General features: G+C 40.0%; 1 protein-coding gene across 1 annotated transcript; it reads left to right on the top strand.

Moving 5' to 3' along the window:
* The first annotated feature begins 187 nt into the window (after positions 1–187).
* Positions 188–19,634, top strand: vps35 (VPS35 retromer complex component). The gene is made up of 17 exons (XM_062390425.1): positions 188–325; positions 3,110–3,205; positions 4,108–4,204; positions 5,269–5,392; positions 7,135–7,317; positions 8,841–9,060; positions 10,178–10,261; positions 11,161–11,270; positions 12,018–12,114; positions 12,937–13,085; positions 13,425–13,632; positions 14,230–14,385; positions 14,775–14,897; positions 14,988–15,167; positions 15,962–16,201; positions 17,665–17,808; positions 17,974–19,634. The coding sequence occupies exons 1-17, from the start codon at positions 323–325 to the stop codon at positions 18,151–18,153; spliced, it is 2,394 nt and encodes a 797-aa protein (XP_062246409.1). The 5' UTR covers positions 188–322; the 3' UTR covers positions 18,154–19,634.
* The last annotated feature ends 1,093 nt before the right edge of the window (positions 19,635–20,727 follow it).

The raw sequence follows: 20,727 nt of genomic DNA, 5'->3' as shown, positions 1-20,727 counted from the left end.
GACTTATAAGAATGGCGTGCTGGCGTCAGGTTGCTTGTAAGGCAATCCATCCCCCAAAATATATGTCTATGTTACATAACTTTTTACATCAACTGCGACCACCTGGGCTTTTGTGCTTCATAAGTGTCGTTGGGTTTAGAACAGTCAACATGTGTACAGATGTTCAGCTCACTTCATGAATATACATCCTGGCCACAGTGGAGCTGAGGCCACGCCTGGTCTGTGATGTGCTGCTCGCTGAGAGCGGACCGTGAAGGCACCGTGAATGTTGGTCACATGACAGGCCAGCGTCTCCGACTGATCTGATACACGGCTAATAATCATGGTGAGCACCTTCCTAACACTGTTTCCTTCTGTTCTCATGTTTGCTCCTTGGTCAGGTCCGTGTTCAGTGTGGGTCAGTGGAACAACCACACTCCGGTGTGTGAGCCGGAACTCTAATTGGACAAGAAAGTGAGCGCTGCTGTGGCCTAACGTCAGACAGCGGCTAGCGAGGCTAACAAGCTACCAACTGGCTGCAGCTAGTCCTCTCTCGCTAATGTTCATTTAATCATCGTTATATATACGAAAAAATGCCATCGTGTCATCTCCATTTAACGTATCGGGTCAGGCGAGCCTCTATTTCCAGCGTCGGAGATTTCCCGGACGGAGCAGGTGACAGCTAGCTGTTGTTTAGCATGTTCTTCCGCTTTGCTGTGTCATATGTTACAGTGGCTATATATTGTGGCCTGAACTCAACAAAAACAAAGTGGAAACGGGTGTTTGGTGGTTAACTGCGGCGCCATGTCCGCCACCCCGCGGGAGCACAACACCTTTATATTTCAGACGTGTTTATGTACCGACACATGCACGACTGGATTTAGCGCAGACTCGCCCGAGCGACACTCGAACACTGTAGTTAGTTTTGAAATGTGTCATGTGGTAGTTACTGGACAAGCTGAGCTCGGGGTTAGTTCGGTGCAGTGATGTACATGTTCACTTACACTTAACACTGGTAGTAGGCTACACCATAAAAAGCCTCAGTAAACTGGTGTATGTATTGTCATCAGTTTTAAAGTCATTAAAGAGATACCGTATTTGGATGTGCTTTTTGAGCTGTAGCTAATTTTGATGACTATGAAAAACACAAATGCCTGTATTAATATATCATTAAAGGGATAGTTAACTCAAAAATTTTAATTAACTCTTTATCTACTCACCACTATGCCGATGCAGGGTTGGGTGGAGTGTTTGAGTCCACACAACTCTTCTGGAGTTTCAGGGGTAAAAAGTGTTGCTGCCAAATCCAATACAATTGAAGTAAATGGTGACCACTTCTTCAAACGTAAAACATAACAGTAAATAACATAAAAGGCCTCCGTACTGCTCCTGTGACGTCATCCAAGTGTCGGTAAGACCCAGCATATTCATATTCATATTCAACTCGACAGGACGTCATTTACACCTTGTTTTCAGCCTGAATATCTGCTGCGATCCACACATGAACACAGCTCCAGAGGATGGTAACAGTGGACGATGAATGCTCTGCCCTGTGCGTAGGCTACGTGGCATAGCTTTGACACAGAAACAATAATTGGACTTTACGTCTATCATGAATTAGAGACTTTACGTCTCTAATTCATGATATTTTCTTCCCTTTATTTTAAAAAGTTGATAACCACGCTGGTGGGTGGTCCCCTGACCGCCAGAATATGCAGAACTGCCCACATTTTCACATCTATTTTGACACTAAACTTTAAAACACCACATCGTCTACCATTTAAAGATTTCCCCATCCGCTCCTGCCCCTTGACTGTCTCTCTCTCACACACCGTTTGAACCACTGGCTCAGGACCACCACGCCCCTCAGACATGGATTAGCCCCGGTTGTTTCATAAAGACTGTGATCTTGGCCATCAGGAAACTCTGGAGGCGAAAAGCCTTTACCTCATGCACCTTCTGTCACAAAAGTGTCTGTGCTGCTACTGGAGTCTTAGACAACCTAGATGACTTAGCTTTAGCAAGCTATGGTATTGTATTTTATTGTATTCTAATATACCGGCTGCTATGACAACTTAATTTCCCTTCAGGGATGAATAAAGTTATCTATCTATCCATCTATCCATCTCTCCATCCATCCATCCATCCATCCATCCATCCATCCATCCGTCCATCCATCCATCTAAGTCAGTGTGTGGGAGAGCAAGAGCTGAGGATATGTGGGCATGTCCTAGCCCCGCCTCCTTGCATTGCATTATTAAGGCCTTTTTTTTTTCAGGAAGAAAAACTTCAGCCAAAAGGTTGAATTTGCACTTTAAGTTTGTGTGGATTTTATTATAATGTCTCCAGAATAAGAACCAGATAATGTGATATCGATGTTCATAATATTTGTTCTTTTCCAGTCATAATGTTTATGAAGAAATAACATAACATATGATGAAGGTCTGTTTTCCTGATCAATGCCAAAGAACAAAATATATTTCTTAGCCATTCTTTTTATAGGATGGTTGAATTTTTTTTTTCTATTTTTTGTCAAACAACAATTAACCACATCATGGCACAATCTAATGCCTCTAAAGGCCCCTTTAGCTAGTCTTTCTTTAGCCAGTTGGGGAGGCAAACTAACTTGTTCACATTCTCTGACAGTAAAGCTGACCGCTTCTTTTGCACAATGTGTCCTGTGAGTCTGGTTTGGCGCATTCCACTTGAACGCCCCTCGCCGACCAACGCATGCTTCGCGTTGAGGTGGTTGTGGCGGGTATTGTTACGGTGAAATGATAGCGTCTTGTGCATATCAATGTTATATGAATCGCAGATTGTGCATATCACATTGGTTTTATTGAATGTTCAATGTTTGTTTTTTGGAACACGATCTTCCCATCAAGAAGGTCCCCAGGTTTGCTTGTTTGAATAGCTGCCGTCTGACTGCATCAGAGTGGCGACTAGTGAAGAGTGGGCGGAATTGTGGGTATATTAGAAGGTCCTTCTGCGCATGCGTTAAATGCGTCAAAAAAACCACACAAATGAATCATGTAATTCAATCATAACGGGTTAACGCGTTATTTTTCACAGATCTAATTTTAATATGTAGAACATCCAAGATTTAAAGAAGTTTTGTTTCCTCCTCCAGCCGACCACGCAGTCTCCCCAGGATGAGCAGGAGAAGCTTCTGGATGAAGCTGTGCAGGCTGTCAAGGTCCAGTCTTTCCAGATGAAGCGATGTCTGGTAGGGGCCACTTCAGTCTGTTAAAATCATTGTCATGGTGGTGATAATTTGTGATGAGCTGATCAACCTTTAGAACCCCTGTTGCTGAAGGGAAAACACGGACACCTTGTTATGCCTTGTCTGCATAGGCCTGAATTGTTTTCATTTGTTTGCATTCTGTGATGGCATATTTATTTTTTGTTAGTCCTTTATTTTGGGGAAAATTTTAATTTATGTTTTGCTTCAGGTGAATAAGAACGGTATAAATTCTATTTTGATGCAAAGACGTGTACATTAGCTGGAATTCAGCACAACAATGGAAGTGGAAGAAGTGTTCTTGTTCATTTAAATGTGAAAGTGCAATAAAAATATGTTGTCCCTAAAATTAATAAATAATCGTGATCTCAATATTGATCAAAATAATCGTGATTATGATTTTGGCCATAATCGTGCAGCCCTTATGTGAAAGAGGACATATTGTCGTCAACCTGCAAGTCTATATATGAGTCATTCAGTCTGCTGAGGAGTTAGGTTAAGAATTGGGTTAAGGTTTTGTCCATTTTTGTGAGCTGGGTTCTAGATCAATGAATTACTGCCCAGTTATGATTATTGATCAAATAGAAATTTCCTATTCCTAATTTTAAACAAAATTTATATTGTCTGAACACTAAGATACATTTTGTTCATTCTGTTGGATATCTATTTCAAAGAGTATTGAGACTACTGTGGATGACCTTACTAAGATATTCCTGGGTGGATGGATAAAATAAGATTCTCTTCGTAAATGGAGACTGTCAACAATTTCTAATGACATTCATACCAAGGGAGTAAACAGAGGTTACAGTTAATACTTGTCATACACTTAAATTATATTATATAATGCTATATATCTATTTGTTCATAGCGTGACTCTTTGTTTGCAGGACAAGAACAAGCTTATGGATGCTCTGAAGCATGCCTCTAACATGCTGGGGGAGCTGAGGACCTCCATGCTCTCTCCAAAGAGCTACTATGAGCTCTGTATCCTTTGCAGTTGTGGATGAAGACAGATGCTACACTTTGTTATGTTTTTTTTGGTAACTTTAGAACGTTTTTTTTTTTTGACAGCATAATTAATGTTAAATCTTCTCTAAACATGTATGACTGTCTTGATAGTGCAGACCTTTCTCTCAACAACCAAGATTGTATTACCTTAACACCAGGAAAACCATTTGCTTCAATCATTCAATTATCTTGATTGTGTTATTCTTTCTGAAAAATATAAACTCTAGGTGAAAATTCAAATAACATAAGTAACTCCATCAGGATCTTCAGCATACATGGTGATTGACAGCTCCTCTTTTGACTACACCTGATATGTGGACATTCTTGCCCAACTTTTCAGAAAATGTCCCTTATGTCACAGATGTAAAAAAAAATAAGAGATGGTATGAGAGGCAGGACAACTTGGCTGGAAAGCAATATTGCACCCAGTGGATGCTGGCTGCAGGGGTATAATTGCAAAATCCTACATCAAGCCCTGTGCCACAACATAAAAGAAACATCACACACTGCAGAACACTGCAGCGAGTGGCTCTGGATCAGGAGGATGACCCCATCTGGGCCCCAAGATATGAGGGACATACACCCAGGTCTGATAGGCCTCTGGTTGGCCGGCCTTAGAAGAGGGTATCTTGTGATTAAAAGGCAGAAACCGCTGATGACGCTATGGTACAGAACTGAAGATATGTTTTCAACATCTGCTCGTATCTTTCATACTGAGCCCTGCAGGAACAACCACTAGATTCTAAATTGTGAGAAATGGGACTTAACAATTAGAAATGAACAACTTTCTCATGTTTCGGATCATATTGACGTCAGAACGTCTGTAAATTATGTCTGTATGTAAATTACGTGCCCAGCACAACACTAACACACCCGAAGCAGCCAAAAACTCCCAGATACTTTTTAGGTTTATGGGTGAACACAACATAGTGTGAATCACTCTTGCACTTTGTCCATGCAGTAAGAGTAATGTGAGCAGCATATTAGGGCAGTAATGCCTGTTAAAATGTATTGTTACTAGTCCCTAACAGTCTTTTCAGATATGGCCATCTCTGACGAACTCCACTACCTGGAGGTTTATTTGACTGATGAGTTCGCCAAGGGACGCAAGGTAGCAGATCTGTATGAGCTGGTCCAGTATGCAGGGAACATCATCCCCAGACTGTGAGTATCACATGAACTGTCCTACCATCAATCAGGAGGTAGCTTCAGATATTTAAATATAGACAGGCCTTGCAGTCTGTGTTCTGACTGTGACTCTCTGAGCCTCTACTCAGACACTGATGTGAATCAATGGTTATCAGGGTTTAGCATTGAGTTTGCATTGTTGTGTACTTTGGTGATCTGTGATTATTTACCTGGATGGGGCTTCTGTCACTATCAGCTTCTATTGACACACAAGCAATGTTCGCATGAAGCTTGCCTTACTCTTTGACTATTGTACTCTAAGGCCATTGCATGATGAACAAATTAAAGTCAGACAAATTGAAATAAAAATATTTAAAGCAGGAAAACAAACGCATAGTTAACCGTTAACAGTTCAGATTGGTGACTTTTGTTATGTGTCTCTTTTGTCACCAAGCAAAAATTTTTCTACTAGTCAGCAAAGGATTATCCTAAATAATTTACATTAAATTTAAATGTAATAAATAAATAATAATATTAAATTGTCTTGGTTGTTGGGAGGGATGGTTCCATGAATATGCTAATAAAATTATTATTGACCACACTACCTCTGTTCATTTGATTTGTATGCATTTATTTATAATGGAATTTTATATATTTGAACTAGTTATGTAACAAATATTTGTAATATAGTAAAACATATAATTGTTAGGTATCTAGCTCAGCCAGTAGTAAATTGCATGAAGCTCTTGCTTTGATTGTAATGTTTTCGCCTGGATAATGTTTCAAATCGACTAGCCGGCCATCTGAGGAGTTGGATTGCAAACTGCGAGTCAATTCCAGGTTGAGCCTACATCACTACCTGTAGCTTCCTAAAGAACTTGCTATATTGACTTCTCACTATTTTTATTTCTGTGTTTGTTGAGTACCTGTATTAGGATGCATGTTCTTTGTCATTAGGGGCCACAGTAATGCTAGAACTGTCTAAACACAGTAGTACAGAACTAATTGAGTAGAAATTAAATAATGTAAATAATCAGTCAATAAAAGAAAGTTAATAGTTAGATTTAGTTTGACAAAACTGCATCACCCAGTCAGGAATAATGATTAATCTCACTGATGCACTCTGATGTGGTTTAGAGGAAAGGAATCCACTATCTAAAAACTAAAATCAATTAATGAAATACTACTCAACTTAAGCCAAATATCCAACAAATCAAATAGAAAAACTAGTCCAAATAAAGTAAATGTCATTTTGAATATGTCATTATAAGTAAGTTAGCCTCATTTAGATAATTAATGAATATTAGAAAGACTAGCGCCAAGTTCACACCGGACGCTGAAGCGCTGAAAAGCGGCCATTCTCGCCCGTGATTCTGCTTTCTACGCTGGTTGTTGTATGCTCCGTTCAATGTAGGTGTTCGGGGGTAAATGATGATGTCTTTATAGCCCCCCCACCACCCCTCTCTTTCTCTCTCTGTCTTCTTGTAGTGGATGGGCAGATGAAAAATCTGGGAAATTAAAACTCCAGGGGAACAGCATGGATGCATATTTTATTATAATCATATGGAATGTCATTTATATAAATTTATAGTATGTTTTGTGGTGCGATACACTGCGACGAGCGGAAAAATTGACCTGGGGCCCAAACCATCAGTGCAGAGCAGGAGTCTATACTTCCATGTCTTCACCTGCTTCAAATTGGTGTATGATCTGGGTTTCATTCTACGGAAAAAATGTACATTTTCTCAGATCAAGACTCTTTGCTCTTCTCTCCCCAGGTACCTGTTAATCACGGTGGGTGTGGTATACGTTCGCTCCTTCCCCCAGTCTCGTAAGGATATCTTAAAGGATCTGGTCGAGATGTGTCGTGGTGTCCAGCACCCCCTCAGAGGTCTCTTCCTCAGAAACTACCTGTTGCAGTGCACCCGCAATATCTTGCCGGATGATGGAGAGCAGCCAGAGTAAGCCAGTCAAGCCTTTTCTCTTTGTATCTCCTATCACTTCTCAGAGTATGTTGTCCTGGTGTGACCACCCCTCTGGTAACTTTAAGTTTGTATTTAAGCTAATGTTTTTTCAATTAGGACTTTGGGGGCCGATCGCTAATCAATGATTGTTTGGAGAATTATCGGCCGATACGATCACAGGGTCTACGCCTGATTAACATGCGTCTTGGGTGATCCAATTCACCACATACAATAGCTTTATCTAGCCCACTCTATATGCAAATATACACTACAGAGCTGAATCCTACTCACAATTTTGTCAGTAAATGTCCATTATTACTGTCAAATTTTTCCATTTAGTTTTTTCAATTCAGCACCACATTAAACTCCTGTATCAGACTGTCTCTTTGAAACATGCTTCACCTGAGCTATCAGCAGTGGCAGGAAGGACGCTGTGCACGATTTAATAACTGAACTGTATGAGCAGGACACATGAACTTCCTCTGACTGTGATGGAATCTGATGTTTTCACTCACAGATAAATGATAAAGAAAGGCATTAATACCAGCGATGAGAAGCAAGATGCTGAACTCTCATGCCATCTCTTTTCTAACACCCTGATTGCAGCACATGGTTGATGGTGTAACAGTGGTCAGCATTTTTTTCTCACAGCAAGAATGTCCTGTATGTTGGAAACTCCCCCCACTAATTCCGCCTTAAATCTAATTGTCAGATTTTACATTTTTGGTGAAGCTCAGTTTAAACTAATCCATCATGTTAATTAAAGGTGGAGAGAATAAAGGGTTTGTAGCTCATTGCTTGAAATTCATGTGTTCATAAATTTAATTTAAGTTTTGTTATCAGAAAAATGTAATAATAAAGAATAACTTACTAACAGGAAGATAACACTCAACAAAACAAAAGTCTCAAATTAGGAGATTTATATTTGAGCCACCAGGACACCTCTTGAACTCTGTGTCTCCTGTTTTCAAAGTATGAATTACACAAATAAAAAAAACCTCTTATGATTCTAATAAACAAGAAAAGGTGTCGTTAGATTTGAGAACAAACAATCCTAAAGAATGGTGATTATTGTGAATGTTTCATTTTGTCCAGTTTATACATGGAAACTGTGCTCCCCTCGTAATGTCAGACCTGGGAGGGGAATTCACTGCCAAGTGTCTAGTAGACAGGTCCAGGCAGGCACAGCTCAACTTACACAGGGTCCCCACCCTGTGGGCCCTCCACCTGAAGAATTGGGTACCAGGGACCTGGTTGTACCGATCCCTGGCAGGGATTTGAAATCTCACCACAGTAGGTGTCGGAGATGGAGCAGTACCAAGGCGATATAGACCTGACCTGCACACAGTTCTACGGTGAAGCATCAGAGTAAAAACACTACATTAGAGATGTTATGTTGTAAAAATATGATTATGAAACTGATGTGAGACAAATATAGTGTATATACATAATAGTTAAGCACTCAGATTATGCTTTTCATTTTACAAGCTTCCTCGTAATGAACTGTCTTTACTCCACAGGGGATCAGAGGAGATGACTGGGGATATCAATGACTCCATTGACTTTGTCCTGCTGAACTTTGCGGAAATGAACAAGTTGTGGGTCCGAATGCAGCATCAGGGTCACAGCCGAGACAGAGAAAAGAGAGAAAAGGAACGACAAGAACTTAGGATTCTGGTTGGCACCAACCTAGTTCGCCTTAGCCAGCTGGAGGGTGTCAATGTGGACAAGTACAAACAGGTATGTGTTTGGCTGTAACAATTAACTAATCAGGAGCTTTCAGTTTGAATGTGGATGGTGAAAATGACTGAAATGTGAACTGCTGCACAGGAGATCCAAATCAGATTGTGGAAGTCCCAGCTCTGCGGCGAGCTCTGCATCACAGCAGCCTGAGTTAGTGTTAAGTTTGTAGACTGACACAACAAGCTGCTTCCCAGCTGGGCATGATATAGATCCTGCTTCAGAATTACTCCATTGGACGGTTAAATAGGTTAATTTTGTGTTCCTAGATGAGTTCTTCATCAAAATACGTTGACAGTTTGTTCTACAGCCACGTCTATGGAAGTAAATCTGTGTCATCGGGATTTGAAACAAAAAGACATTGATAAACACAAACAAGTCAGGCAGGGATCATATAATAAGTATTATTTTTCCTATTAAATAGTGGCCCATCCAAAATTGAAATCCTGGCGTTACCCATGCCAGTCACTGGCCCATTCGGAAAAAAAAAATCCGAACGTCATCTCGTTTAAGTTCCACTTAGTTTATGTCCAATAAAGTCTGTGAATGTACACATGTCAGCTGTCTATTACTACATCTTACAGAAACAAACTACACCGATGGCATATAGAAGAGTTTAAACACTCACCGAAGCACCTCACGCACGCTCCCGATCTTGAATCTGGAATCGATTGCTCCTCCTTGGATCCCCGGATGTTGCAGTTGAATTTTTTGAGGTTGAATTTTTTGAGGTTGAATTTTTTGCGGTTGAATTTTTTGAGGTTGAATTTTTTGCGGTTGAATTTTAAACGTTGAAAAACATTCAAATACATAATTTCCATGCATAAATATTCAGTGCTAGAAATTCAATGTCTTTTTCATATCCCGATGACACAGATTTACTTCCATACACGTCACTCTGAAATATTGCTTTTGTGACGGAAAGGGAAAATCTACGGCACATATGTATGTATGTGATATGTGATATGTATGTAGGGAAGTTACGTGTGAATTTTCTATTAGCACTTAATTTCAAGGATAAGCCAATGTGATTTATGTTTCTTGTATCTTGTTACACAAATTTCAATTACAAAACTATGTGGGTAAACTCATATCTCTCTGTTTTCCCTCTGCACAGATTGTTCTTGCTGGAGTGCTGGAGCAGGTTGTGAACTGCAGAGACCCGTTGGCTCAGGAGTATCTAATGGAGTGCATCATTCAGGTACTAACCCTCTGTGTTGATGCCACCATTGACCTTATTGAACTGATCTGTTTCTGGCCATGATGTGGACTTGACCAATCCACATTCAATACAGTTTCTTTTTTACACTCACTATCACATGAACGCGAGTGATCCCAGCAGCCTGCTGACTTCTTCAAACACTGGCCTCATGTTACTTTATGTAGAAATTATCCCAGTGGATACAATACAATTAATAGGCAGTCTTGAAGTTGACTGGTCCGATACAAGCTCTGGGCTAACTGGCTTCAATTAACCTTTTTTCTATTAGTTATGGAAATGTATCGATTGACATTTTACTTTACAATCGCTATACAAGGTGAGGAAATGACAAAACAAAATAGAGAGAAATAGAAAGAGTGTACATATGTGAGCAGAAGGTGGAGGGGAAATCAGAATTTTGTTTGGTAGTTATTGGATCTGGATTGGACTCGATACAACCACAGGGACAGACGTCTCATATTAATGGATCAATGTATTTCATCCTGTCTGAACCCCAGCCCCTGTAGTTGTAAAATGTATGTGAGTGTTTAATTATATGGTCTGATCAGTGTCTGTAGGTTAGAGGTTCCTAAAGACACTGCAGATATGCCCCTCCCTCATGGTGTTTCACGATCAATTAATCTAAATTCGTAACTAAAGCATGTATGAAAGGTCTATTTTGATTCTACGTCAGTGAAAATATTATGTTAATTTAACGTAAAATTATCAATGGCTATAAATTGATATTCAACCAGGCCTTGAATCCTAAATACAACTAGAATTATAACATTGTCAGTTTCTTGTTTGAAACTCCAACCTTCATATTAGTTTCATAGATAAATAGATAATATAAAAGCCCAGTTCCAAAGTTCAGGTCTAAAAAACTCTTGTCTTGTCAGGTTTTTCCCGATGAGTTCCACCTTCAGACCCTGAACCCTTTCCTGCGCTCCTGTGCTGAGCTTCATCAACACGTCAACGTCAAGAACATCATCATCGCCCTCATTGACAGGTAGAGTCGGATATAGTGTAAACCAACTAAGTCTAAATAATTAGAAACTCTCTAAATACCTTTTTTGTTGTCAATATTTGCATTTGCAGCTTTTGTTAAAGCGAAATGAACTAATTCTAAATTAACTGCTATGGATTGTTTGTGTCCTTGTAGTGACTGAAAAATACATTCAATATAATATCCAATATAATAGCTGAGCAAAAGACACAATGAAGAGAAACACACAAGTGTAAAATATTGTATAATATTTCAGTTTAATCTAACTACAAATCCTTTCCATTATGTCTCAAACATATGTATATAAAAGTTTTAATGTATTTTTCTGTAAAAGAGAAATAACCTCTCCTGTAGTTAATGTTATATTATAGTGTCCTGGATTACATTACATGTCATTTAGCTGACGCTTTTATCCAAAGCGACTTACATTTTTAGAACACTCATCATTTTTTTATGAGGGGCCATCTAGGGGTTCAGTATCTTGCCAAGGACACTTAGGCATGCAGATGGGATAGAGTGGGATTCGAACCGGCAACCTTCTTGTTGCAGAGCACCCGCTCTATACCCTAGGCCACGCTCTCCCCATCAACAAATGGTAAAATAAGGGGAGTGTACATGTTGGTTTACTAAATAAAAAAGTGGATTTATTATTACTCTATAAAGAAGAATAAACAGGACGACCTATTTGCTCCCTGTTAGTGACCTTACAAGCATAAATCTACTAGGCTTTAATCTTTTTCTTTTTTCCAGACTCGCTCTGTTTGCTCATCGAGAAGACGGCCCCGGCATTCCAGCTGAGATCAAACTGTTTGACATCTTCTCTCAACAAGTGGCCACTGTTATTCAGGTAGGATATATTAGTTTAACCTGCTGTGTAAGAAAATTTAATTAGTATGTAAGAATATAAAAATGCTGGTTTAAGTCACATTCAGGCAGGATTTATTATTTAACATGATTAATAGCCACATGTGTTTTTTCCCCTTCTACTCCACTTTACCTGAATCAACCTTCTGTAACAGTCCCATTAATAACAATTAATTGCAGTCACTTCACTCAACTCAAGGACAAGCATTCGAGGGCCTGATGACTGCACTTTATGGTTCCAATAAAACTTGGCTGTTTTGATATCTGTTGTCCCTGGTTTTTGCTGCTCATTTTCTACACAAGCGTGGGTTTCGGGAAACTGACTCAATCATGCCCACTGTCATTGTGTTGCTGATTGCAATGCACTTTATTTAGTCATTCAGTAGAATTTAGACAAAGCAAATCTGAAGTGTCAAAACTAATGTTTAACTTTCCTCGTCTAAGAAGCTACCAGTTTATCTGTATAAGAACGCTGGGCATGATTGACCTAATCTTTTTTTTTTTGCCTGAGCAAAGCTCACAGAGCGACAGGAAGTGGGTTTAATGCAGAATGTAGCAGCTCGTTGTGCAGAGAGATGTTTACACATGAGATAAAACAAAAAAAGTGGAGTAAATCTAATCATCCCATTACTGATCTACATGGGTTTTGAACGTTCAGTCATGTCAGCTCCCTGCAGTATGATAAACCAGCAGAATGTTTTTACTACACTGTCCCTCTCAAGCTCTACTGACTTCAAGTTAAAGTTTCAAACAAATGCTAGACTGACAACGCTGATGCTTGTATTGTATGTTCTACCTCCTTCAGTCTCGCCAGGACATGCCATCAGAGGATGTGGTCTCTCTGCAAGTGTCCCTCATCAATTTGGCCATGAAGTGTTACCCTGACCGTGTTGACTATGTAGATAAGGTCCTGGAGAGCACTGTGGAGATATTCAACAAGCTCAACTTGGAACAGTAAGTATCCATACACTTGAAACACAGGGGTATAAGAAATGCTATGTATTTGGGCTGTTCTGAATCGTCATGGGTACCACTATATTACAAGGCATTATTGGTGGGTTCAAGATTTTTCCATTTATTAATGTTATACAGTCATTCTTCTAAGCTGCAAGGCATAATATTCGTCAAATAGCAGGGTTGAAGGGTAGTATTATTAAAACATAAATGTCTCAAGTAGATGCAAATGCAGTCTTTAGTCAAATAACAAAAAACTGGAAGTTATATTAGTTGGCATGAGTGGAAAATTGTCAGGAAGCTGGATACTACCGTGCATACTCTTTATCCCATTTGCAGCATAGCGACCAGCAGTGCAGTGTCAAAGGAGCTCACCAGACTGTTGAAGATCCCAGTGGACACCTATAACAACATCCTGACCGTGTTGCAGCTCAAGCACTTTCCACCACTCTTCGAGTACTTTGACTACGAGTCACGCAAGAGCATGAGTTGCTATGTGCTGAGCAACACGCTGGAATACAACACCACCATTGTGGCCCAGGAACAGGTCAGATTCCAAGCTACAGCACAAGGATGTCATTCTGCTTGTTTGTAGTTTATTAGGTACACTCGGCTAAGAGTAATACAGTCTTACATACTGGTCCTGAAATTAATCCTACATTCATGACAGATCATTATACTCAAACTCCGGTCCTTATTTTAAATCAGTCTCACTTAATTTGAAAAGAAGGATTTATCCAGTTTCTGTTCCTCTCGCATTTTATTTTATGTTTTTATTATCAGAAGTTCTAGGTTTTTTTTTTCTATTTTTTTACAACTACTCCAAATTAACTAGTCTTTCATTGGCAAGACCTGAAGCCAGGTTTATGCTGATAGAAAAGGTAAACAGGAGACTAGACATATACCCAACTGTAGAAAACTATGATTAGATGTAGAATCAGATTAATTGGCGAGAACAGGGCATCATTACCTCATGTTTATTCGGGTTAACGCCTGACTGTGGTCCTCTCATGCTACTCTGACTCACTTGAGCTGCTTTATGCTGGACTCTGATACATGACCTCAGAGTGATTCACTCTCTCAGCCAAAAGCAGTGGGAAAAATGTTGAAAAGTAAATAATTTCTCCCTCTCCGATGTCTTTAGGTGGATTCCATTTTGACTTTGGCATCCACGCTGATCCAGGACCAGCCAGACCAGCCAGCTGATGATCCTGACCCTGAGGACTTTGCTGAGGAGCAAAGCCTTGTGGGTCGTTTCATTCACCTTCTACACTCTGAAGATCCAGATCAACAGTACCTTGTGAGTCCTCACCATTCAATTTTTTTTAGTTTTTATCTCATGTAGTAGATTTTACCACATTCTACTGTGCTGGCCTTTATATTAATGCTGAATACATCGGAAGTTATAACAAAGTGTTTCCTCTTTAATATTTTCCCTCCTTGGTCAATTGAGAGTATTGAACTGTAAGGAAAATAATTGATTGAGGAATTTATAAATTAATTTACTGAATGAAAATGAATGCTGACAGTAGCTGCCCTATAAGTATTAAACTTTATTTAAAACTTTGAAACTCTACAGGAAAATGTTTATCTTTGTCTTAGTTCTTTAACTGAATAATCCCAAACATGGCTGGCAAACAGTAGGTCTGTTTTGTTAATTGAAGGTAACTTTCAGCTTTTTTTGGTCAGATTCTGAACACAGCCCGAAAACACTTTGGGGCCGGTGGAAACCAAAGGATTCGCTACACACTCCCTCCTCTGGTGTTCGCTGCCTACCAGCTGGCCTTCAGATACAAGGAAACCTCCTCCCTGGTGAGCAAACCACACTGTTCACTACACCTTGCATGCTTTGTGGTTTTGTCTGTACTGTTATTAAATTATCCCAAATGTGTCTGTCCTCAGGATGACAAGTGGGAAAAGAAGTGTCAGAAGATCTTTTCCTTCGCCCACCAGACCATCAGTGCACTTATCAAGGCTGAGCTTGCTGAGCTGCCTCTTCGACTCTTCTTGCAGGGGGCGCTGGCTGCAGGCGAGATCGGCTTTGAGAACCATGAGACTGTAGCATATGAGTTCATGTCCCAGGTAGTAAAGGACTGTCAGTTCTTTGACTCTATTAAGAGTTCAGCCTTACATCATGTCCACACAGTGAAACCAGCCAAAGTATAGGTGTGAAAGTGAACAAAGATTAAACCAAGTGTTAGGATCCTCTTGTAAATGAGACGATAATTATAATATAATTATAATTATAAAGGGTAAATGATGCATTTCTATATAAAACAACAAACCGTGTCTCCTTTTGGCCTTATATTCGAGTACGGATTAGGGTGAAAGCTACAGTTGCACATTTCATACAGTATATACACAGATGTCAGGCAGACACTGATTACATATCTTCCAATTGGCTCCATTGTTCATACCATTGTTTTATAGACCTTAAACCTACTTGGTTCATTTTTATATATCAGCCATGATGGCGTCATTCATAAATTCAAGGTGTTGGCTCAGTGCTGCAGCAGTGTCACATTACAGGAGGCAGAGGATTTGATGTTGTTGGGATGAGTGAAATGTTAAACAAATTTAAATATGAATTTAAGCATTGTTTTTTTTGGGGAGGGGGGGGGGGTAGATACGCATCTGTGAGCAGTTTCATTCAAAAGAGGTTGACTAGGCCAAGGCTGAAAAGCAATTTTCTTAGATTTTTATTTATTTATATTTTTGTTTTGTCTCTGTTAATCTAAAATACTTATTCTGTAGCTCTCTCCTTTGACCATCCTTTGTCTTATTTGTATTATTCTCTCTCTCTCTCTCTCCTTCCTCACTGACCCCACCTTTCCCCTTATTTCTCTTATTGCTCAACCCTTCCCCTTCCTCACCAGGCCTTCTCCCTATATGAGGATGAGATAAGTGACTCCAAAGCCCAGTTGGCAGCCATCACACTAATCATCGGTACCTTTGAGCGAATGCGTTGTTTCAGTGAGGAAAACCACGAGCCACTGAGGACTCAGTGTGCACTAGCTGCCTCCAAGCTCCTGAAGAAGCCTGACCAGTGCCGAGCCGTTAGCATCTGCGCCCATCTCTTCTGGTCAGGTCGCAGCACTGAAAAAAACGGTGAAGAGGTGTGTACTCTTGATTTGCTCATATTGACCAGTTATTTGTTGCTATAAAAACAGTGTCATATGTCATGATTGACTCGTTTGGTTTGAGGATTTAATTGAAAATTGAAACTTAAGCCCACTGCTCCACCCAATGATAACCACGTGACTGTGGCTACAAATGGCATCAACAGTGAAAGATGGCGGCCCAAAGAGCTGACATGTTTTTGCCTCCATTTTGTATAGTGGGAGAAAGTTGAGACACTTTCTCCATTCTTATGTAAAGTCATAGACCAGGCTACAACTGACTGAATGTATATTTGTATGCCAAAGGGAACTTAATGTCTTGGGCTCCGAGAATGTGCCCCAGCACATTCTGTGTGGGGTAGGTTGTTGTTTCAATGGCGTCCACACAATAAAGCTTTAAAGGACCCATCGTATGCCCATCTTACCACAGTTGATATGGTTCCTTGGGGTCTTAATGAAATGTCTGTAACATATTTTTATCAAAATACCACAAGGATAATTTAAAACAGCACCTTTTTACCCTGTATAAAACCGCCCTCCTCATATTGACCGGTATTGAGTGCCCCGCCCCCCTCCCTCCTTCACGAGATACAAGCGCCCAGATTTTTAGCTATCCATTACCTCTGTAGAAATATGGCTACTGGAGAAAAAGATACAATCTTACAACCATAAGCTGTGAATGGATCAGGTCCAGTCTATATTCAGGACATGGTCACACGTTACAGCCCAGCACGTTCACTCCGCTCTACTTCGGCCAATCAGCTCGTTCCTCCCTCACTGCGAGCTAAACACTCATCAAAATCACGACTGTTTTCTGTCCTGGCTCCTAAATGGTGGAATGAGCTCCCCATCGTCATCCGTACATCAGAAAGTTTATACATCTTCTGCCGAAAACTAAAAACACATCTCTTCTGATTATACTTTGAATCTAACACTAACACTACAAACTAACACTTTAGTAGCACTTTGATGGCACTTACTTATAGCACTTTGTAGTTTCGCTTTATTTTGAAGAAATTGTACTTTCTTGATTCTTGTTGTCCTGGGTCTGTACCCTTGGGGTTGAATACACTTATCATAAGGTGGCTTTGGATAATACCGTCACCTAAATGAAATGTAATGTAATATTGTTTTGAACTAGAGTCAGGTTGGCCAAAGTCTGGCTGCGAGAGCTCCAGCACCCCAACTCCCCAGCGCAGCCCCGCAGTGGGAGCAGTGGGAGCTGGCGCAGCAGCAGCATCCTTCCACACTGTTGAGTCAACGTTTAAAGGTGTCCCGTGGGTCTCCCCCTCAACGATCGGCATGTTTATGCGGCCACTTACATGTCTGACTGGTAGCAGCAGCGAGCTAACGCTAGCCGGCTCCCCGAACGATACTCAGAAGTTTGAAAGATCATGGTATGGACACTTTAATCTGTTTCAACAGCTGTTGTGGCTAACAAGTACTATTGCACCTTTTAGATACGTGATGGTAAGCGGGTGATGGAGTGTCTAAAGAAAGCCCTGAAGATTGCCAACCAGTGCATGGACCCATCGCTGCAAGTCCAGCTTTTCATTGAAATCCTCAACAGATACGTCTGCTTCTATGAGAGAGAAAACGACGCGGTAGGACTGAACAAATGTCAAACTTCCTCACCAAAAATAATAAATCTGTTGTAGACTGTTTTAAACCTCAAAACACATTCCTTCTGTATAATGTTAATGCAGTCTGTACAAGTTCTGTAAACATCACTTCACACATATAATGTCCTCCATCCTCCAACCATCCAGGTGACTGTCCAGGTATTAAATCAGCTGATCCAAAAGATAAGGGAAGATCTTCCCAATCTGGAGGCGAGTGAGGAAACGGAGCAGATCAACAAACACTTCCACAACACACTGGAGCATCTTCGCCTGCAGAGGGAATCCCCTGAGACCGAGGGTCCTGCTTATGAGGGCCTGGTCCTTTAAAACTAGGCAGGTTGGAATGATGAGAAGCCCATCCATATAGATGTCTCACTATATTATGAGTATAAAACTACACACACTCACATGGACACACAAAAGGCGAGGGATAAAAATAAACATCAAGAAATGCTAAAAGAACTCAGCCCTTTATTTTTTTTATTTTATTATTATTATTCATTTTTGGCATCATTTCCTCCTCACTTTCCCTTAGGAACAGAACTATTATCTGCAACTGGTTGGAGATGTTACATTTTAAGAAATGTGTGTCAGCAACATTGTACTTAGCTTCGATTTGCAAATGTGGCAAGTCTCAGGCATCATTCCTTTATGAATTCATACTTGACCAATTTGTCTTTAACCTGCATCACGTTATTGTTGATAGTAGACTTTCTAGCTGTGATAGGTGTATACACTGAGTCATCAACCCCTCACTTGTCCACATCTTTCCATACTGAAAAGTGGATTTACTAGCTGAGCGTATAAAGGCTACACAACATTGTAGTTGTGTTACAGCTGTGTGACACGTGAGCTAGTTTCCAAATCTGAATAATGAATAACTCTGCTGTTCTTTAGGAAGGCTGTGTGGCACATGTAAACAGGATGGCACTGACCAAGTCTAAACAAATTGAACCACATGAAAACTTTAGCCCTGCAGGAATGACACAGATACTTTTATTCCCACTAAAGAAATTCTGACAAATGTTACTGAGTGGAGCACCTTTTCATCACATCATGCTTTGTCTGTGGGAACTTATGTCAGTTCAGTTTATGATTGTGCCAGCATTGCATGAACCTTAGTTCTTACGCCATCCCTGCTGGGCTGCAAGTAAACCACCTAAAGTCTAATCATTTGTATGTGGGAAATATTTCATATTTTTTCAAAAGATCCTATATCCTCTCACTTCTTAGTAGTGCTTCTTTTTGATTCCATCATAAATGTCTCTCCATATCATGTGTATTAGTTTATATCTGGACTTCTCATCAATGAATTGACACGCTCAGAACTATAGCATGTATTTGCATGCTCTAGTATGCTTTTACCATAAGGCCTGATTTACTCTACATTGATCCCCGCCAACTATAATGTCTGACTTTGTCAAAACAAATTCTAGATCTGTGAAATCCTGGGGGATCTGCAGCAATTCCTCAGGATTGTAGATGCTTGACAACTTGCCATACTGAGTACGTAACCATGTACTGCTTGTGTGTAAAATTTTGGAATTATTTGCTGCAGCATCTGACAGTGTCTGCTGATCTCTCTCTTCTTTTTATTTTTAGCTATTGATGATTTGTTGAGGACACTTAACCAATTTCTCTCCCTTTTTGAATCTGTGTGTAAAACCCACTTGTAAATCAGATAAAGAAGATTAAATAGCAAATATCATTGTCATTTACTGAAATAAAATTGAAATTAACAATAGATATGTGCATTTTGTTAATTTTACACACAGCTTATAAATATAATAAAATTGTATCATTATTAATATATTGACTGGCTGTCATATATTTTGGGCTTATGTTTTTTCTTGAATTATGAAAACATCAAATTTTTTACCATAAAGGCGAGATTCCAAAAGTTTGTCAACTAACAAAATCTGTGTCTCCTTTGACCTGTTTGTCTGATGACTCGCATTAAACATGTAAACAGTCCATCAGACTGACTCATGGCATCACATAAAATTGCATTTAAAATCTGAAGTGATGTGGTTAACCGTCCACATATTTGTATATTCTACATGCCGGTAGTAAATTGTCGTACAATAAAGATTTCATGAGGAAACGTGCGATAGATTTAAAACCTGAAAGATGATGAGATATATAACATTTTGATACAACCAGAGCTGGTACAATATGGCTTAACAGCAAATTCCTCTTTCTGACCTAAGTGATTAGATTAGGGGTTCTCAAACTTTTGCAATCTGGGCCCCCCCAAAGCTGGTTAGGGGTAGTTGGGGCCCACTGTCTTGGATGAATTAGTCAAGGAAATTAACGATTGCCTCCCCTCTTTTGAGAGTGGTTGTATGTGTGGCTGTGAGCGACTTGCATTTCACCACTGAGGGAGCTTTCACCAACCAGTGACAGGTCGTCGGTCGTTTTTTTCTCCGTCTGTGACATCGCACCCCCCCTGGAGAGTGTTCGCGCCCCCCACTTTGGGAATCACTGTGTTAGATGAATGACAACAATTAATGCCTTTTCAATTTAATTAATTTGAAGAATGGATGGTGACAAATTGTGAAGGATGAAAATAAGTCACTTCTCCACACAAACAGAAAGAATTGTGTTAAACTTCAACTCTTTCGTTGTAAAAACTCAACTGTTATGTTGCCACATTTTACAGTTACTCAAGTGCATTGGGGGGGGGGGGGGGGGGGGATCGATGTTCAACACTGTTCATATATTTTGTTTCCATATTAATTGTACAATTCTTTCCCATTTCAACCTGGCTGGTGGTAAAAGGGATGTGAGGCCTTCTGTGGCTCTGTCATTAGATAAGGTTAGAAAGATTGTTGACATATTAGTTTGTGTTAAAATATATTGGAACATATTGAGCAACAAAGTAGCCTAACAGGGCAAATG

Source organism: Platichthys flesus, chromosome 1 (genome assembly GCF_949316205.1).
Source record: "Platichthys flesus chromosome 1, fPlaFle2.1, whole genome shotgun sequence".
Taxonomy (NCBI): Eukaryota; Metazoa; Chordata; class Actinopteri; order Pleuronectiformes; family Pleuronectidae; genus Platichthys; species Platichthys flesus.
Note: the sequence above shows the minus strand (reverse complement) of the source record. Positions and strands in the feature narration are given on the sequence as shown.

Excerpts from the sequence above, each read along its gene's own strand:
- vps35 (XM_062390425.1), top strand. Across the intron at positions 4,205-5,268 it reads AAAGAGCTACTATGAGCTCT|ATATGGCCATCTCTGACGAA; the intron begins GTATCCTTTGCA and ends CAGTCTTTTCAG. Across the intron at positions 14,898-14,987 it reads ACAAGGAAACCTCCTCCCTG|GATGACAAGTGGGAAAAGAA; the intron begins GTGAGCAAACCA and ends GTCTGTCCTCAG.